Source organism: Notamacropus eugenii, chromosome 3 (genome assembly GCF_028372415.1).
Source record: "Notamacropus eugenii isolate mMacEug1 chromosome 3, mMacEug1.pri_v2, whole genome shotgun sequence".
NCBI classification, from domain to species: Eukaryota; Metazoa; Chordata; class Mammalia; order Diprotodontia; family Macropodidae; genus Notamacropus; species Notamacropus eugenii.
Window position 1 is genome coordinate 284,661,035 of NC_092874.1, and position 17,130 is coordinate 284,678,164.

Below are 17,130 nucleotides of genomic sequence, written 5' to 3' on the forward strand. Positions count from 1 at the left end.
TGAGCAATGGGGGCTTTGTATGAGTCTGACTCCTTACATAAGTTATATACAGCTCTGTGTGAGTTTTAAAATGAAGAGACTTGATCAGTTTCTCCTGCCCATTTCAATCCCTACATTTGGGAACATGTGCCTCTCCAAGTGAGTGTTTGTGTGGTAATGCAGAGTCCACATCAGAGAGTGGAAAAAAAAGAAAAACCATGTACAAGCTCACATGCCTAAAAAGGATTCCCTAGAACAGGGTTTCTTAAACTTTTTCCACTGGAGACCTCTTCAGATCCATATTGGGTTGTGGACCTGTGCCTAGAGGATATTTAGAGTTGGCTGCAGATGAGAGAAAGGTACTGATGTCCTCCCAATCTGCATCCAGATGGAGTCCCAGCTACTCTTACTTGTAAGAAGAGCCCCATCTCCATGTTGGAGGTGATATTTCATTAGGGGCAGAGAGTGGAGGGAGGGTGTCCAGGTACCTCGGAACTTTCAACTCAGAAATTGACTGAGGGCAGTGAGAGCATGAGATGTCAGTTTTTCCTTATTCATTTAAGATAAGCTAATAACAAGGGGTGGCTGAGGATCTTCTTCATGTTTCCATGTGCTATGGGGCCTTTTGCACCCAGATCAGCAGTTATCTGTCAAAGAACTATTGGGAAAAGAGGAAATTTCAGGTTGTTTTAATTCAATTTTAGGTTGTTTTTAAGCAAAGAAAGCCTAACACAGTTAACGCTTAAGAAGATACTAGCTGGTCATAAGTCCTTCCCCCTTGAGTTCTGGGAATGGCCTTGGGTCATTTCCTCTAGTGATCATCAAAAATATAGCTTTTTCCCTCAGGATTCTATGTTGGAATGCTAATGCAGAATCAAGAAAAGAGAAGAAATAAATTCCAATGTACAAAGATCCCAGGAAGGGGAAAAAGGCCTGATTCATTAATATAGCTTTGTGTTGCCTGCATGTACATATATATTTTCGCAAGTAATATCAGTTCACTTATATTCCACAGAATTGGTAATTACCACATTCTAAAGAAGCAAACATATCCTTATACACATATTAAGAAGGGTGACAGGAACCACGAACCTGACAATGTGACTGAATCATGAAAGTCACCCAGCTCTGTGAATAACCCTAAGGCAAATGTGCTTTCACATCCTGTGAATATTGTTGTGCATTCTTATCAAATTCATGTAAGAGAGATAACTAAGACATTTAATGATAAAATAGACATCTAAGAGGATCTCCGCAGTCTAAAATAATGGGTAAATATAAGAATCCTCTTGTTCTGTACTGTTTTGATGGGTCTTTGATCTCATGAAGGTAAGCATGGTATCACCTGCAGGGTTACAGGTAACCAGCCATTCCCGCCAACCATCTCATCCACCTTTTGTCCAGGTGTCCTCCTGGCAGTCTGTCACCAGAAGAGCTCCACCTGCCCTGGGGGGAGGATTCCTTGCCTTCCTTTGATGTTTCGAATACCAGCACCATACATGGGCTATCAGTTCTCCCTCATTCTTTCTCTTTGGGACCAATCCATTTTTTTTTCTGTCTGGATCCAGGATGGGCCTTGGGAAACAGATGCTGACTTTTGCTGACACTGCACTAATAAAGCTGAAATTTAACAAAGATGGACAAAAGTCCTCCATTATTAGCTGCACAAGTATAGAGTGAGGGAGATATGAGATCTATCTGAAAAAAAAAGTGGGAAATCATCTGTTCTAGGCAGGATGAAGACTGTCTGGGAAGGGAAGGAGGAGGAACAGCGCAGGAATCAAGGTGCTGTATGATCACAAGCTAGTCATTATAATCACTTAGGAAAGGGGGGTTGAGCTAGACCAGGGGTGGGAAACCTGCAGCCTCGAGGTCACATGTGGCCCTGTAGGATCTCAGCTGTGGTCCTGTGGCTGAATCCAAACTTCATAGAACAAATCCCCTTAATAAAAGGATTTGAAGATTTGGGCTCAAAGGACCACACCCAAACACCTAGAAGGCCACATCTGGCCTCAAGATGTAAGGTTCTCCACCCCTGGGCTAGATTGTCCATCTCTGGACTTGAAGATTGACCCTTAATGAGCACACAATCAACTAGCTAACCTCAACACAGAAAAGCATGGTGAGCCAGTGTCAAAGGAGCCCCCCCAGGAAAGAGTGGGAAGGGATTGAGTAATGGAAAGAATGCAGATTTATTTTTAAAGCTTTGATTACTTGGCCTGCCTAAAACTGTATTGAATGATTTCAAATTAATTGTTGTATGGAACTGTATTAGGAAAACACAACATGAAGGAAAAAGTATAGATTGGCTATGTAGAGTTTGAATTGCTTTGAGCCAGGAACTAATGAGTTAAAATTAATGGTCTTTCTAATATGTTTCTATTTAGGCGCCATTATGGCTATTCCTAATCTGTGGCCTGGGCGTCTTTATCTACCAATCACTGGACGCTATTGATGGGAAACAAGCAAGAAGAACAAATAGCTGCTCTCCTTTAGGAGAGCTCTTTGACCATGGCTGTGATTCTATTTCCACAGGTAAATCAATCGAATGTTCAATTGCGTTTTTATAACCTTAAGAGCTTAGTTGGCTACAGATCTTAAGTGGCTTAAATCTTGCTGTTTTCTGTGTTTTTGGAAAAAGCTATAACTTTTTAGAGCAGTATTAGCAGAGTAGACATAAGAAAGGTTGGGGGACTATGCTCCATGTTTGGGGTTGGAGTGTTTTGTTTTCATCTGGACCTGTTAGGAGGTGTGGATGAAAAAACGCCATCTACAAATGCTGATGTGCAAATGACAGTCTTACAGAGTTGCCTGGGGACACCGAGAGATTCAGTAGCTTATTATCCAAGGTCACAGAATATATCAGAGATCCTGTTTGGTTGTATGCTACCAGCATTTTATGCCATGGATGTTTTTCCAAATTCAATTAATATTAAGCACCTACCACACACAGAATAGTTAAGTGAAAAAAATACAAAGTTTACATAATTATATCATACTTGTTTGATATACTTGTATATCATACTTCATTTTCTCATTTTCTTAACACTTGTCAGAATTTCAGGGATGCCACGTGATGCTCAGGCTTCACTTGGTGGTTGCTCCTAAGTAAATGGTCTCTTTCTAAAATGACTTACACACCAAGTGAGCTTTTATTGTTATCAACTTTGCAGTAAATCCTTTTGTAAAACAGTTCTGTTGGTAATGTCAGTGATTACTAGCTAAATTGCCAGTTTGGGAAATTCAGAAAGATTTTTAAAAATACTGGGTTTTCCTAAAGCAAAGAAGACATACCTTTTATCTGTTTCAAATAATTTAGTGAACTTCTGGCAAACCTGGTGAAGTGAGAAGTCCAGCTGTGCCCAGCTGCCCTGAGAAATGCCCTAACAAAAGGGGGAGTCCCAGATGAAGCCAGAACACATCCATACCTCCATCTCCCTCAGGGCAGCCCCAGAAAACTGGGAGCCTGAGGGCCTAGGGGAGGAGACCTAAAGCCAGCAAGATTTCAGGCCTGACTTTGGAGCTGCAAGAGCATACAAAACAAACCCCCGAGAGGTGAATATCAGGGAGCACAAGGTGAGGCAGAACCACCTCGGCTGTGGACATCTGGGCGCTCTCTAGCGTCTTGCCACCAGCCCCATTTCAATATTAGAGTCGTAATGAGGATACAGTGGACTCCTTGTCTGTGACTGCCCACAGATGCAGAGGCAAGGCCTCTGGTGGCATAATAGGAAAAAACAAAAACAGCTTCAGAAGTCAGTAAGAAAGCTCTTTCACCTGGGTGAGAGGGAAACATGGTTTGGTCCCAGGGCAGCAGCAGCATCCACTTTTGGAGCCCTTGGCCTAAGACCCTGGGGGAATTGAGCCATTGATCTGGGTCTCAGTTCTGAGTGGCAGTCCTGGGGTGAGGAGTAGCAGCACCAGTAGCCTGATGGATCTGGTGGTGGCTGTGGAAAGAGAACCCTACTCGCAGTTCCAGGGCAGAAAAGAGTGCTTGTGGTTGCTCATAGACCAGAGTGCAGGCCAGGAGAGGAATAAACTCCTCTCCCTTGATTGTGCCACCTTAGAGGAAATGAGAACTTAAAGGTCCCTAGAGATATCTCAGAGAACAGCTGCACAAAACCTCTGAAGCCTGGGGTAGTATACCCTCCACTTTTTGACAAAAGACTCATAAGTCAAGTAACTGGTGGGGAAAATACCCAAAAAAGGGAAAAAAATAAGACTATAGAAGGTTACTTTCTTGGTGAAAAGGTATTTTCTCCCATCCTTTCTGATAAGAAAGAATAATGCTTACCATCAGAGGAAGACATAAAAGTCAAGGCTTCTGCATCCAAAACCTCCAAAATAAAGATGCAATGGTCTCAGACCATGAAGCGCTCAAAAAGGATTTTGAAAATCAAGTAAGAGAGGTGAAAGAAAAATTGGGAAGAGAAATGAGAGAGATGCAAGAAAATCATGAAAAGCGAGTCAACAGCTTGCTAAAGGAGACTCAAAGAAATGCTGAAGAAAATAATACCTTTAAAAATAGGCTAACCCAAATGGCAAAAGAGGTCCAAAAAGCCAATGAGGAAGAAAATGCTTTAAAAAGCAGAATTGCCCAAATAGAAAAGGAGGTTCAAAAGCTCACTGAAGAAAATAGTTCTTTAAAAATTAGAATGGAGCAGGTGGAAGCCAATGACTATGAGAAATTAAGAAATTATAAAACAAAACCAAAAGAATGAAAAAATAGAAGACAATGTGAAATATCTCATTGGAAAAATACCTGACCTGGAAAATAGATCCAGGAGAGATAATTTAAAAATTATTGGTCTCCCAGAAAACTATGATCAAATAAAAAGCCTAGACAGCATCTTCCAAGAAATTATCAAAGAAAACTGCCCTGATATTCTAGACCCAGAGGGTAAAATAGAAATGGAAAGAATTCACCAATCACATCCTGAAAGAGATCCCAAAAAGAAAACTCCTAGGAATATTGTAACCAAATTCCAGAGTTCCCAGGTCAGGGAGAAAATACTGCAAGCAGCTCGAAAGAAAGTGTTGTAGAAATACAATCAGGATAACACAGGATTTAGCAGCTTCTACACTAAGGGATCAACGGGTTTGGAATATGATATTCTAGAGGTCAAAGAAGATATGATTAAAACCAAGAATCACCTACCCACTAAAACTGAGTGTAATACTTCAGGAGAAAAAATGGAATTTCAATGAAATAGAGGACTTCCAAGCATTCTTGTTGAAAAGAGAGCAGAATAGAAAATTTGACTTTCAAATACAAGAATTAAGAGAAACAAGAAAATGTAAACAGGAAAGAGAAGCCTTAAGGAACTCATTAAAGTTGAAGTGTTTACATTCCTACATGGAAAGATGTTATTTGTAACTCGTGAGACCTTTTTCAGTTTTCGGGTCATTAGAGCAAATACATATATACATATATATATATTGTATATATATATATATATACATATATATGGGTATGTATGTGTACATTATGTGTAGGTATGTATAAGTACATGGGTATGTGTGTGTGTGTATGTATATATAGAGACAGACAGAGGGAGGGAGGGCATAGGCTGAGCTGAATATGAATACCTAAAAAAAATAAAATTTACTCTTGAGTGGAATGTACCAGAAGTAAGAGAAAGAGAGAGGTAGAAGGTAGCAAATCATCTCACATAAAAGGGAAAAGTTTTTATAATGAAGGGGAAGAGGAGGGAGATGAAAGGAAATAATTGAGCCTTACTCTCATGGGATTTTGCTCAAGGAGGGAATAACACACTCAATTGGATATGGAAATCTGTTTTACCCAGCAGGAAGGCAAAGGGGAAGGGGATAGGAGAGGAAAGATAATAGAAGGGACAGCAAATTGGGGAAGGGGATAATCAGAAGCAAACACTATTGTGGGAGGACAGGTCAAGGGAGAGAATGGAATAAATGAAGGGCAGGATAGGACAGAGGGAAATGTGGTTAGTCTTTTACAACGTAACTATTATGGAATTGTTTTGCATTGTTACACATGTATGACCTATATTGAAGAATTGCTTGTTTTCTCAATGAGAGTGGGTGGGGAGGGAGGGAGAGAATATGGAACTCAAAGCTTTAATAATGAATGTTAAAAAAAATTGTTTTAGCATGCAACTGGAAATTAAGCTATAGAGGTAATGGAGTATAGAAATTTATTTTGCCCTATAGGAAAATAGAGGGAGGCGGGGTGGATAGAAGAAGGGGAAGGTGATAGAAGGGACAGACTGGACGAAGGGGTGGATAAGGGTGCATGCTGTTCCAGGGTGAGGGGTGGAAAGAGATGGAGAGAAAATTTTGAATTCAGATTCTTGTGGAAGAGAATGTTGAGAACTAAAAATAAATACATTTTATAAAATTGGAAAAAAAAAAGAAACCAAATAGAATTTTAGAAAAGTTACATTTCATGTACCTTTGGCAACTACTGAATGGGAATTAGAAGATGACACAATCAGCATTTTTTCCTGTATGTCAGGCAGCGTTTGAGGAGCTAGGAACACAAAGGAAAGCAGACAGTCCTGGCCTCCAGAAGCCTCCTTTTTCTTTGTTTTTGGGGAGGGATGGGAAAGATCAGCCAAATTGCTGACTTTACTCCATCTTGGCTTCCTCCCTCAGGGAGCTTTCCATCTAATTCACCCTAATAGGGGAAGACAACCCTCCCCCCCCAAAGGAGCTGGAAAGCAGGAGGGAAGGGGTTGAGGATGAGGGGAAGGTCCAGCCCACAGGCCTGGTATGGAAGTCTGCAAAGTCAGGAGCACAGCCAGGAGAAGAATGCAGGTTGGTGGAGGCCCCAGGAAGAATTCCACAATGGGAAGAGAGTGCTGGCACAACAGAGGGATGGTCTTGGGTGAGAAGGTGGCAGGGGATGAAGGACATCCCCAGGCAAGGCAGAAAGTCAGCAGCACAGCTGGAAGGGCAAAGAAGTACAGTGCTTTTTCTCAGCTCTGCTCCTCCCACTGTGGGTGGTAGGGCCTAAGGAAATAAAAAACATAAGTGCAAAAAAGCAGAAATAGTAAATTCAGCCTTTACCAACCACAATGTGATAAATATAATCAATAAAGGGCTGTTTGAAGAAAAACTTCAGACTCAGATGGAGACTAAGTAATAAAATACTAAAGAATTGTGGCTCAGGTTCCAGCACTTCCTGTTGTCTCTAGGATAAAACAGAAACTCCTCTGTTCAGGTTCTGAAGCCCTACAAAACCCAGCCTACGTTTCTGTCTGACCAGGCACTGCTTTCCCCTTGTATCCTGGCCAGCTCGGTCCAGGCCAGCTAGCCTTCGAACAGTATCTGTGAGGCCACCTGTGCAAGGGCACTGAGGTAGGAGATGGAAAAGTGAGGAAGAAGAAATAGTCAGCTGAGATTCCAGTGTCGAGAGACTGGAGCCAGGGTGGCCTGAAGTCCACTGCCAGCTTTGAGGCTAGAGGTGATGAGGGCCCCTGTGTGAGTGTGGGGGTGAAATGTCAAGACCAGTTCATGAGGGGCTGTCATTCATATTCCTAATTTAGCCAGCTGTTAATTGTCACTTGCATCAGCTGAGACCCTGAGGTTTGGTAGTTTGTATTGCAGGGATGGCTCTCTGTCCTTGACATGTGCTTGAGGGATCCATGAGAGTCCCTTCTACCTTGGCCCGACAGTTTGTGTTGATGGTTCAGTGACCTGGATTACTCCCCTGCCTCTACTCTGAGCTCTGCAAAGTCCTGCAAGGGCCCTGGTACCTATGTGCATGCGTGGTGCATGCAGGCCTCTGAGAGAAGTGAGTTGGGTTGAACAATCCCCTGCCTGGTTCTTTTCATGCTCACCCGCGCTCTTAGGTGGGGTCCACTATCAGTTTTATATCAGTCATCTTAAGCAGCTTCCTAATTGTCCATCCACTCTCTGTTTCACAGTATTTGTGTCTCTTGGAGCCTCCATCGCCATTCGCTTGGGATCAAACCCTGACTGGTTGTTTTTCTGCTGTTTTGTTGGGATGTTCATGTTTTATTGTGCTCACTGGCAAACCTACGTGTCCGGAGTGCTTAGATTTGGAAAGTAAGTACTTTGTTCATTAGTACATAATGAAGAATGTGGTATTTACCTTGGGGATCAGCTCCCAGGCCTCACTTATCCACGCCAACGGAAGATGAACATGCCATGACTAGTGATGTTACTCTCCCTGCCCAGCCTCTTACCAGACGTATTAAAGAGAGGCAGAGTTGATGGATGTGAATCCGAGGTCATGCTTTAGCCAGGAATCCTTAGCCTGGAGAGATCAAATTCGTACTTGTTCTTCTAAACATCTGGGTTGCTGTGTTTCACCAGGATGGGTGTTTGCTGTTTTATTTTATGCATTTAAACACATGCCTCTCAGGAGGGGTTCTGAGACCGAGATCTGCAGACGCTGCCTGAGGAGCCCACAGAAAAGGTGCAGACCCCCCGGCCTGGTCTGAGCACCTGCAGCGTGGAGGGAGAACCCAAGAACTTGGGTCATTTCGAAAGCAGCATTCAGTGCTCAAGCAGTTGTTTACGTGATAGTTTGCTGGTTTGTGAAATCTAGGGGATGGATCTCTTTTGGATTTCGGTATCAGCCGGGGTGCCCTAAGCTGGAATTCCTCCTGACAAACACGTTCACAAAAGAGCCCCGTTTTGGTGGCCAGTTCCAAGGGCCTTTCTCTTTATGGGCCTGGGGAATGAGTACCATGCTGTGCTTCTCTTGGCCAGGCCGCTGGAGCTCCCCTGAGAGGGGTAGCAGGGACTCACCTCCACCCTTCCTGTCTTACTGTTAACTTCCCTGCCTTGGGTCTGCAAGGAGGGCTGTCTGTCTAATGAATTGCTGCCCCTTCTGGCGTAGAACCAGAGAAGCTTTGAGCCCCTAGAGAAGAAAGTAAGGAGGGAGGGCGAGGCTGATTTGGGAACACTGGTTAGCCATTGCCTGGTCCACTGTTTCATGTGTAACTCATTCATTCAACAGGCATTTCTTAAGTGGATGAGCTTGGTGAGTCTGCTCCCATACAGCATAGCTGTAAAATATTAGAGAAATAGATGTGTAACCTAACAGTGCGTATCACGTATCACTTGAGATCATCTCTCTCTTTGATAAGAATGAATGGAAAACTGGAAACAGTTTGGCAGAAATTGGGTTTAAACCAGCAGCTTGTACAATACACCACAATGAGCTGTTGTTTCAAGATGGGCAACCTGAATTTGAAAGCAAAATCATAACATTTTTTAAAGAATGAAATTGTTAGCTGTGGCTAGTGAGAAAGTTCTTAACCAAATAAGAGAGGTAATCACAAAGGACACGAAGCACAGACAACATCCATGCAGCTCGCATAAGAAGGTTAGCTATCAGTTGAGGCCTGGGGGAGAAGTGTCCAGCATCCAATATGTGAGACTGAGATTCGTTCACCAGTGATAAACTGATCAGAGGGTATGAGCAAACCACTCTCAGAAGAAAAATTGCAAACTATTAACAACCCTATGAAAGACTGCTCCAAATCACCCGTAATAACAGAAATGTAAATTTTGTCTCATAACTAGAAAATTGTCAAAGATGATAAAAGATGGAAATAGTTGGTATTAGAGGATCCATGGAAAGATAGGCACATGTGTACTCTGTTGGTGCTGTGAGCTGGTCCCTTTGGGAAAGCAGTTTGGAATTAGGCTTAAAAAGTGAATCAGGTGACCAGGCCCTTTGACCAAGAGAATCCACCAGGAGGTACGTTCCTTAATGAGGTCAGAGGCAGAAAGGTCTCAGAGACACCAGAATGTAGAATATTTTTTATGATGGCAAAGAACTGGAAACAAAGTGCATACCCAGGGACTCCAGAATGGTTAAACCAATTGTGGGATGGGAATGTCATGGAATAATCCAACACTATAAAAAATAATGAATGTGAAGGATTCAGAGAAGATGTAGGAAATGATCCTATAAGCGATAGGGAGCCACTGGAAGTCCTTGAGCAGGGGTATGATGTGGCCAGACAACTGAGGGGAGACTGGACAGGAGTGGGAAGACACTTGAGGCTAGGGAATGAGTTAAAGGCCTTTGGGATAGACTGGGAAGAAAGTCTGAAAACATACCTCATAGACATTGTGAAAATAGAAAAAGCCAGTGATGGACTGGAGATGTGAGGTGAGTAAGGTTATAGGCCTGGGCAACCGATAGCATGGGGTTTTGGGGAAAAGATCATGATTCTCTTTTGGACATGTTGAGTTTGAGATGTCTATGAGACATCAAGTAGTGGATGTCCAAGAGGCATTTAGAGAGATGAGGGTGGATGTCTGCATCTGGGGACAGTCTGCATTGAGATGCTATTGAGGGAAAACAGCATCTCTGCGGACAAATATAAAACAGACACAGGGTGGTTTCTGAGGGGAGTGTACCAGCATCCATGGGGATCAGGGCAGATGGTTTCTTGTGGGAGCTGCGACCTGAGCTGAGCCTTCACTAAATACAATTACCACCTAAGGAGGTAAAGTCTTGAAGGTGCAGAGAGGACAGAATGGGCAAAGGCCTGGAGTGGGGAAATGGCATTGCACGTGAAGAGAACAGGGCCAGCCTGTTTGGCTTTGTAAGAATTAAATAAGATCCACTGTCCCTCTGGCAGTGGTCCCCCAGGCAGTCTCGCCCTCTGGGTTATCTTCCTCCCATTATTAAGGAGAGAGAGATATTCCCAAACAGCCCCAAGTTCCTTACCGCACCATGCTCTGAAGTGCCCCCCACTTCCTCGGCACCCTCATGTGTGGGAAATAAGATGACTTTGCCTTTGATTGGTCCTTACTCTTCGCTCCTCCAGCGTGGGTGCTATCCAGGACTCGTCTGGGGCCCTCATGGTCTTGAATCTAGACCCCATGGGTAGCTGGCTACAGCACATCTTTCTGCTGCTTGTTAGCCAGCTTCTGGCCCTCATCTCCTAAGTGCTTTCTGGATGGCACCTGCCCCCTCTGTGCCCTCCTGGGAGGCCTGAGCCACTCTCCCTTTGCAGCTTTCCTCCCTTCTAGTCCCATCCACCCCACCCTAGCACAGGCCCTCCCTCCCTTCTCTGTCCTCTTCTCCTTTCAGGCTCCAAAGCGCACCCACTGCCAGGGCCTTGAGGCCACATGTGGCCCCCTACATCCTCGAGTGCTGCCTTTTGCCTCAGTCCAGGTTTTATCAGACAGGTCCTTTTATTAAGGGGATTTGTTTTGTGAAGCTTAGATTTGGTCAAAGGGCCGCACTTGAAGACCTAGAGGTCTTTTGCATGGCCTCGAGGCTGAAGGTTGCCCACCACTGATCCAACCCCCTCACCTTACCCACTCTGTTCTCATATGCATTACCTGAACAAGACTAGTCTGTACCCCCTGCTGTGCCTCATGCTGTGAATGTCCACTGACCTTTTCAGTTGGTGAATTCCTCCCCCTGGTTTAAAGCCAGACTGATGAAAACTCCATGAAGCATCCCCTGAACCTCCTGCGTGCTAACTGCTGCCCCCTTAGATCTCCCACAGCACTTTCCTTTGCAACTCCTCGATGCATTTATCAGGTGACACTTTACATATGAGTTCTTTGTCAGTTTCATGAAACCAGGGACTGTTTGTGAGCCCTCTGCTTAGCACTGTCCTGGGCACACAGTAAGGACTGAACATAATAAAGATGGCTCCAGTGAATCCGGTAGTCACTGCTAGTCACTCATTTAATGCTGAGGACAAAAAGACCTTTACCTTTAGACTTTCTCTGAAAGCTCTCCAGGACTTTGCACCCAGTGAGTGCTTACTTGGTAAATGCTGACCTTTATTTGGAGCCCCATGTTAAGCTGTTCATTTGCATATTTGTAAATATTCTGTATTTTTTCTTCCCTCCTTTCCTCCCACTTCTCTTTAGAGTGGATGTAACTGAAGTTCAGCTAGCCATAGTTTTTGTCTTTTTCTTAACCTCATTTGGAGGAGCATCAATGTGGGATTATATTGTAAGTATTCTGATCCATATTTTTAGCTCTTTTGCTTAGCTGGGGAGACATGTATTGATTTTCCTTTGTATGAGCCTGAGTTACGCTGACTGCACTGACGTGTCCTGCCTGAGTGTGGGGAGCCGGGTCAGAAGCTGGCCCTGGTGACCTGCAGTTACCATGGTAGAAAGGCAGAGAAGGAAGGAGAGGGTGCTAAGGATCCCTTAGGCAGCGGGAGCTGCCTGCCTGCTGAATGAGATGGTAAAGCAGTAAAATCTCAGATGAAGATATTTGTAATTAGAAGAAATGGCGGGCTGGTCCTAGAGAAAGAAAGAACCAGAGACAAGCGAATACCAGCCCTGGAGGCTGGGATCTTCCCAGGAATACATTGGGTTTGGGAGGAAACTAGGAAGATGCAGCCAGCCACCTCGGCAGTGGGAGGGGTGGACACTGCATCAGCGGAAGGGGCTCCCCACATGAGCCTCTGAAACCTGCTGCTTCTCCTTTAGTGTGGTTCTTATTTTGAGGATACCTTTTTCTTTTTCTTTTCTTTGCCCTTTTGTAATCAATACTATACTGAGGGAAAAAACCTGCCTTCTGCCTGATAAAATTTAAATGATAGTACTCTTTCAGGCCCAAAGTGATAGATTCATTAACGTGAATCTATTTTTCCAAAGAGTAAATCCAGCAGAAGGTTTTACATTAGTAAAAAGCTAGCTGCTCTATTAGGAACAAAATGGAGATGTTTCCTAAGTCCTCTCTGTACCCAATTTCTTGAACACTAGTGAAGGGGAGGCAAGTCTGGCGCCCCCTGAACCTCCCCACATTGTTCTCACACTGCTCCCCTCCTCCGACTCCATACAGGGTCCTCTTGGTGATTTTGGTGCACATTGATTATTTGGTCAGCGTGACACTGATAAGAACAAGTTGAGGATTTCTCTTAGAAGCAATCATGGAGCAGAAATCTGTTGCATGGCCATCCACTGCCTGTGCCCATGACACACACACATGCTCACAAGAGACCAGGCACTCGTGTTCTAGCAATGGCAGCTGGTGCCTGACCCTCCTCCCTGTAGATGGTGAGGACGGTGCATGCACAGGATGAGCTGGCAGCCAGTGGGTGCTGGTGGTCGAAGGCCCCTGGGCCCTCTGTCATCGGGCACAGGGAACGAAAGGGTGGTCTTGGGAACAGGCCAGGGTTCAGGTCGTGGGCTGGATTGGGGGTTTGGTTTTAAAGGCCTCCACGGGTGGGAGGAGGCACCATTTAGTACTGAATGGTTGTTGCTCAGTGACTTGGCTAACTTTCCCAGTTGTGTTTCTGATGTGGCTGGGCACTTGGCAGAATCAGCACCAGCAGATTTTTAAAATGAGATTGCTGTTATTTTGAAGTATTAAAGAGAGGACTGGTGGGAATTCACTGTCAACTTTTCTTCTTAACCCTTTTGCCTTCTTAACCCTTTTGCTGCCTTTGGGAGCTTTCATGAAGCAGCATTTGGTGGCCAGAAGGTAATAACCATGTTATTAATTACTGATGGATATGTTGTGATTCAGAATGTTCATGTACACATGAGTATGTACCTGTATGTACCATGGCACATTGTCTGTATGAAGCCCACTGGTGGTGTTTGCCTTCCCTTTCATGTTAACTTCCATTAACTGCTGCCTGAACATGACCTGTCTGCCCTTGTAACTCTGTACATGCAGCAGAATGTGGGGGAACAGATTGTTTCCATGTAACAATGAAAGAGCCAAGAAAAATATCAGCTTCATTAAGCTGAAGGTTTGGTTTTAATTTGAACAAGGATAAAGGACCCCAGAGTGTAGTGATCTCTAAAGAAAGCTTGAATGCTGTTATACCTAATACCTAAAGTTTATTTTTCCTTTTCCCCCCTCCAAAGATCCCTGTGATTGAAATAAAACTGAAGATTTTCCCTCTTCTCGGAATAGTAGCAGGAGTATTCTTTTCCTGTTCTAATTATTTCCACAGCATCCTCAGTGGTGGAGTTGGCAAGAATGGATCCACGATAGCAGTAAGACAATTAAAAAACATTGTTTTCCTACAGTACTGAGGTTCATGTTGTTGCTTAATTTTACAAATAGGTTAGTCATACTCTGCGTCACAGGAGCTGAAGATTGAGGGCTAGAAAGGTCTTCAGGACCTCACCCATTTTATGTGACTTGACACTTGATGTGCTGTGGCTGAGGCTGTTTTTGAAGCAGTTTTGTGGAGGGGAGCACAAAGGCCCTGGGGTTTAGACATGATGCTTTATCACTCTTCTCTGCTGGAAAGTGAAAGTGGATCTCTTATTATTTACATGTGCCTCAATTGGGGGAGGGAAGGTGTGAGACAGCACCCAAGAAGATGGTGGAGAAACTTTTAAAAATGAATTTCATGAAATCTAGAACTCAAAATCTTACAACTGTCTTTACATGTAATTGGAAAAAAATACCATTTTTTAAAAAGTGAATTTCAATTTCACAGAGACCTGTCTAGACAATGCTGCATTCTACCTGTGCTGTGAGGAACACAGCCCTCGAGGGGTTCCCTGACTTGCCCTTCTAAAGTGTGGCTGGTTTCTTTACCAGACCTGCCTGCCCTGGGGCTTGGTGTCACCTCAAAAAGCACAGTGCTTATATCAGCGATGCCATTGCTCAAAATAGCTTTGGAACAAACATCTTTTTGAGAACCGCTCTCAGGGCCTGTCACCCCCTTCTTTGGAAGAGCTTTAGCTTCTGATTTTTAGAAAACCACCAAAACTTGATCAAGGTTGAGCCTGGGGAGTAAGTGATACCTTTCTTGCTTGTGAAAGGAAGAGCCCATTGCTAAAAAGGGGTGATTTTAAAGGAATGTGATTGTCCTCACTGTCACCTGGCTCTAAAGGCAGTAACAAGAGGAGGTCTAAAAACATTTTGAGCATCACTGAGATAAGTGTATAAAATAGCCTCTTGAATCATTCCTTCACTGATTGTGAAGGACAGCTCTCAGATGAAACATGTAAAACACGTTCCCTTGTTATGCTTTGTAAGCTGTCAGACTGTCCTGCAACTTAACACTTTACAGCTCAGAGTAAGCACACAGAAGCTCTCAGGTTGGTTGAGAAGTTGTAGCTTGAGTACATGGGTAATTCATTTTTTTAAAGTAACAGTGGTACTTGATGCCCAATACCCCCACTAGATGTTTAAAGAATAAGGAATTACTATTACTTCCAAGTTATTGCTGCAAAAACTTACTTCCTGCTTTCTCTTTAGGGCACCAGTGTTCTGTCACCTGGCATCCATATAGGATTAATTATTCTTCTAGCCATAATGATCTGCAAAAAATCTGCAACCCAGCTGTTTGAAAGACATCCTTGTCTTTATGTTTTAATGTTTGGGTGTGTGTATGCCAAAATCACACAAAAATTGGTGGTAAGTTGGTGATAAGCAGTTTAGTGAAAAGTGTATGTGTGTGTGTGTGTGTTTGTGTGTGTGTATGTGTTAACTGGATCAGATAGCCAGGGTACTGAGTGACATGTGGATATAGCATGGGTAGGTTGTGTTTATCAAGCCCTCTTGTCACCATGACAGCCTCATTCCACTCACTGCTCAAAGTTATTCTGTAATCTGACTTCTAAGAATCAAACTGTAACAAAATAGGAACCATTTCGTAGAGAAAGATTTACATGACTGTACATCTAAAATCTCATTTCAACTCCTTCATTGACTCTGAGTTATTCATGATAACCTTCTTTATCTTAGGGAACTTAGATACAAATAAACTGAATAAGCCAGACATCTCTGGAAGGCAGTTGAACTAATGTCCCCAGAAGTATAAGCACTAAGTGATCTTTGGAATCGTCTGTCTTAATGGGAAGACTTTTTTTTTTTTTTTTTTAGAATAAAAGGTAAGCTAATTTCTAGATCATTCATTTGTCCTTTTTATTAAATAGGTTGCTCACATGACCAAAAGTAAACTAAGTCTACAGGACCCCGCATTTATTGGGCCAGGTCTTCTGTTTTTGGACCAGTACTTCAACAATTTTATAGACGAATACGTTGTTCTGTGGGTAGCAATGGTGAGTGAGCACTCTGGTGCTAAGCTTTTGGTCTTTTTGTACACAACATCCCATTCCCTCCCCTCCTGTGCTCCTAGCACATGACTCTTACCTCCACAGCACAGGCCCTTGGGGAACTGCTGCTACTGCTACAAGCAGCCCTGCCATGCATCTCTATCCATGTCCTCTCTCCATCCGCCTCTGACTGGCCCAAGGCATGAAGGAGAGGTGAAATTGGTCACATAGCTAGTGTCAGAAGTGGGATTTGAACTCCGGTCTGCCCCTCTCCACTATTACTCTTCAATGGTGGAGTTGCTGATCTGCATGAGTGGAAGGAGCTTCCTCCCTACACCAAGCATTTTAAACCCTGTGAACAATAGATGGCTTATAAGAAGGCCCTTGGGCTGGTCTCTAATTATAGTTAATTTCCTTTTTCTGATATGACTTTATGCTTTTCATATCTATCCTTTCTTGGTGATTTCATCCAGAAATAGCCAAGTCTTCAAGGATAAGGTGAGTCTGAAGTCCCTTCCAAGTCTTGATTCTTGCCTTTGTGCCTCCACTAACATCTCATTCGGTTTGGTAGGGAACATTCATTTATTAGTAAAACTAGGTTATTAAATCAGTAACTACATATCCTTTCTCCTTTCCTGCCTAAGTTGACATTCACACTCCAAGTACAAGTGCGTGTCTCCCACACTGTCCCTCTGCCACCCTGAGGCACCGAAACATACTTTGTTACATGGATGGTGATAGGTTTTGTCTCTTTCTTTTTCAAGCTCATCTCTTCACTTGATTTGCTGAGATATTCCACTGGTGTCATCTTGCAGATTGCAAATCACTTTCATTTACAAGTCTTCAGGATTCCATTTCCTCATGCACCCGAACAGGTTCAAAACCATAATGACTGACTAATAGCCCAAGGAGAAGAGGAGAAGCAATTAAGGGAAACCCTAGGAGTGAAGGAAACCCCTGCTCTTAGGAATACAGATGAGAAACTTTTCAAGAAAACCAAGTCCTGAAAAGCACGTTAATGTGGCCGTAACTGTCAGATAAGATTTTTAATATAAAGCTAAGTCATGCAGATTCTGTTGTGTGTTTGTTTCAGTTGTAAAGCCCTTACCATATGTATATATGTATATTCTTTTTCATCATTGAGGCTTGGTCTTAAAGCACAAATCTGTTCCATAACTG

The 17,130-nt window shown here is 43.4% G+C and overlaps 1 protein-coding gene across 8 annotated transcripts in view; it reads left to right on the forward strand.

The window, feature by feature from the left end:
• The window catches only part of CHPT1 (choline phosphotransferase 1), a 58,855-nt gene that overhangs the window by 23,462 nt on the left and 18,263 nt on the right, over positions 1–17,130 (forward strand). For all 8 annotated transcript variants that reach the window (XR_011977376.1, XR_011977375.1, XR_011977374.1 and 5 more), the window contains exons 2-8: positions 2,367–2,514; positions 7,887–8,028; positions 11,839–11,923; positions 13,801–13,932; positions 15,152–15,310; positions 15,832–15,957; positions 16,716–16,826. Coding sequence is in view for 3 of the 8 variants with exons in the window: in XM_072655726.1 (XP_072511827.1) it covers positions 2,367–2,514; positions 7,887–8,028; positions 11,839–11,923; positions 13,801–13,932; positions 15,152–15,310; positions 15,832–15,957; positions 16,716–16,826 (903 nt within the window). In the remaining 5 variants the exon portion in view is untranslated. The remainder of the gene's footprint in view (positions 1–2,366; positions 2,515–7,886; positions 8,029–11,838; positions 11,924–13,800; positions 13,933–15,151; positions 15,311–15,831; positions 15,958–16,715; positions 16,827–17,130) is intronic.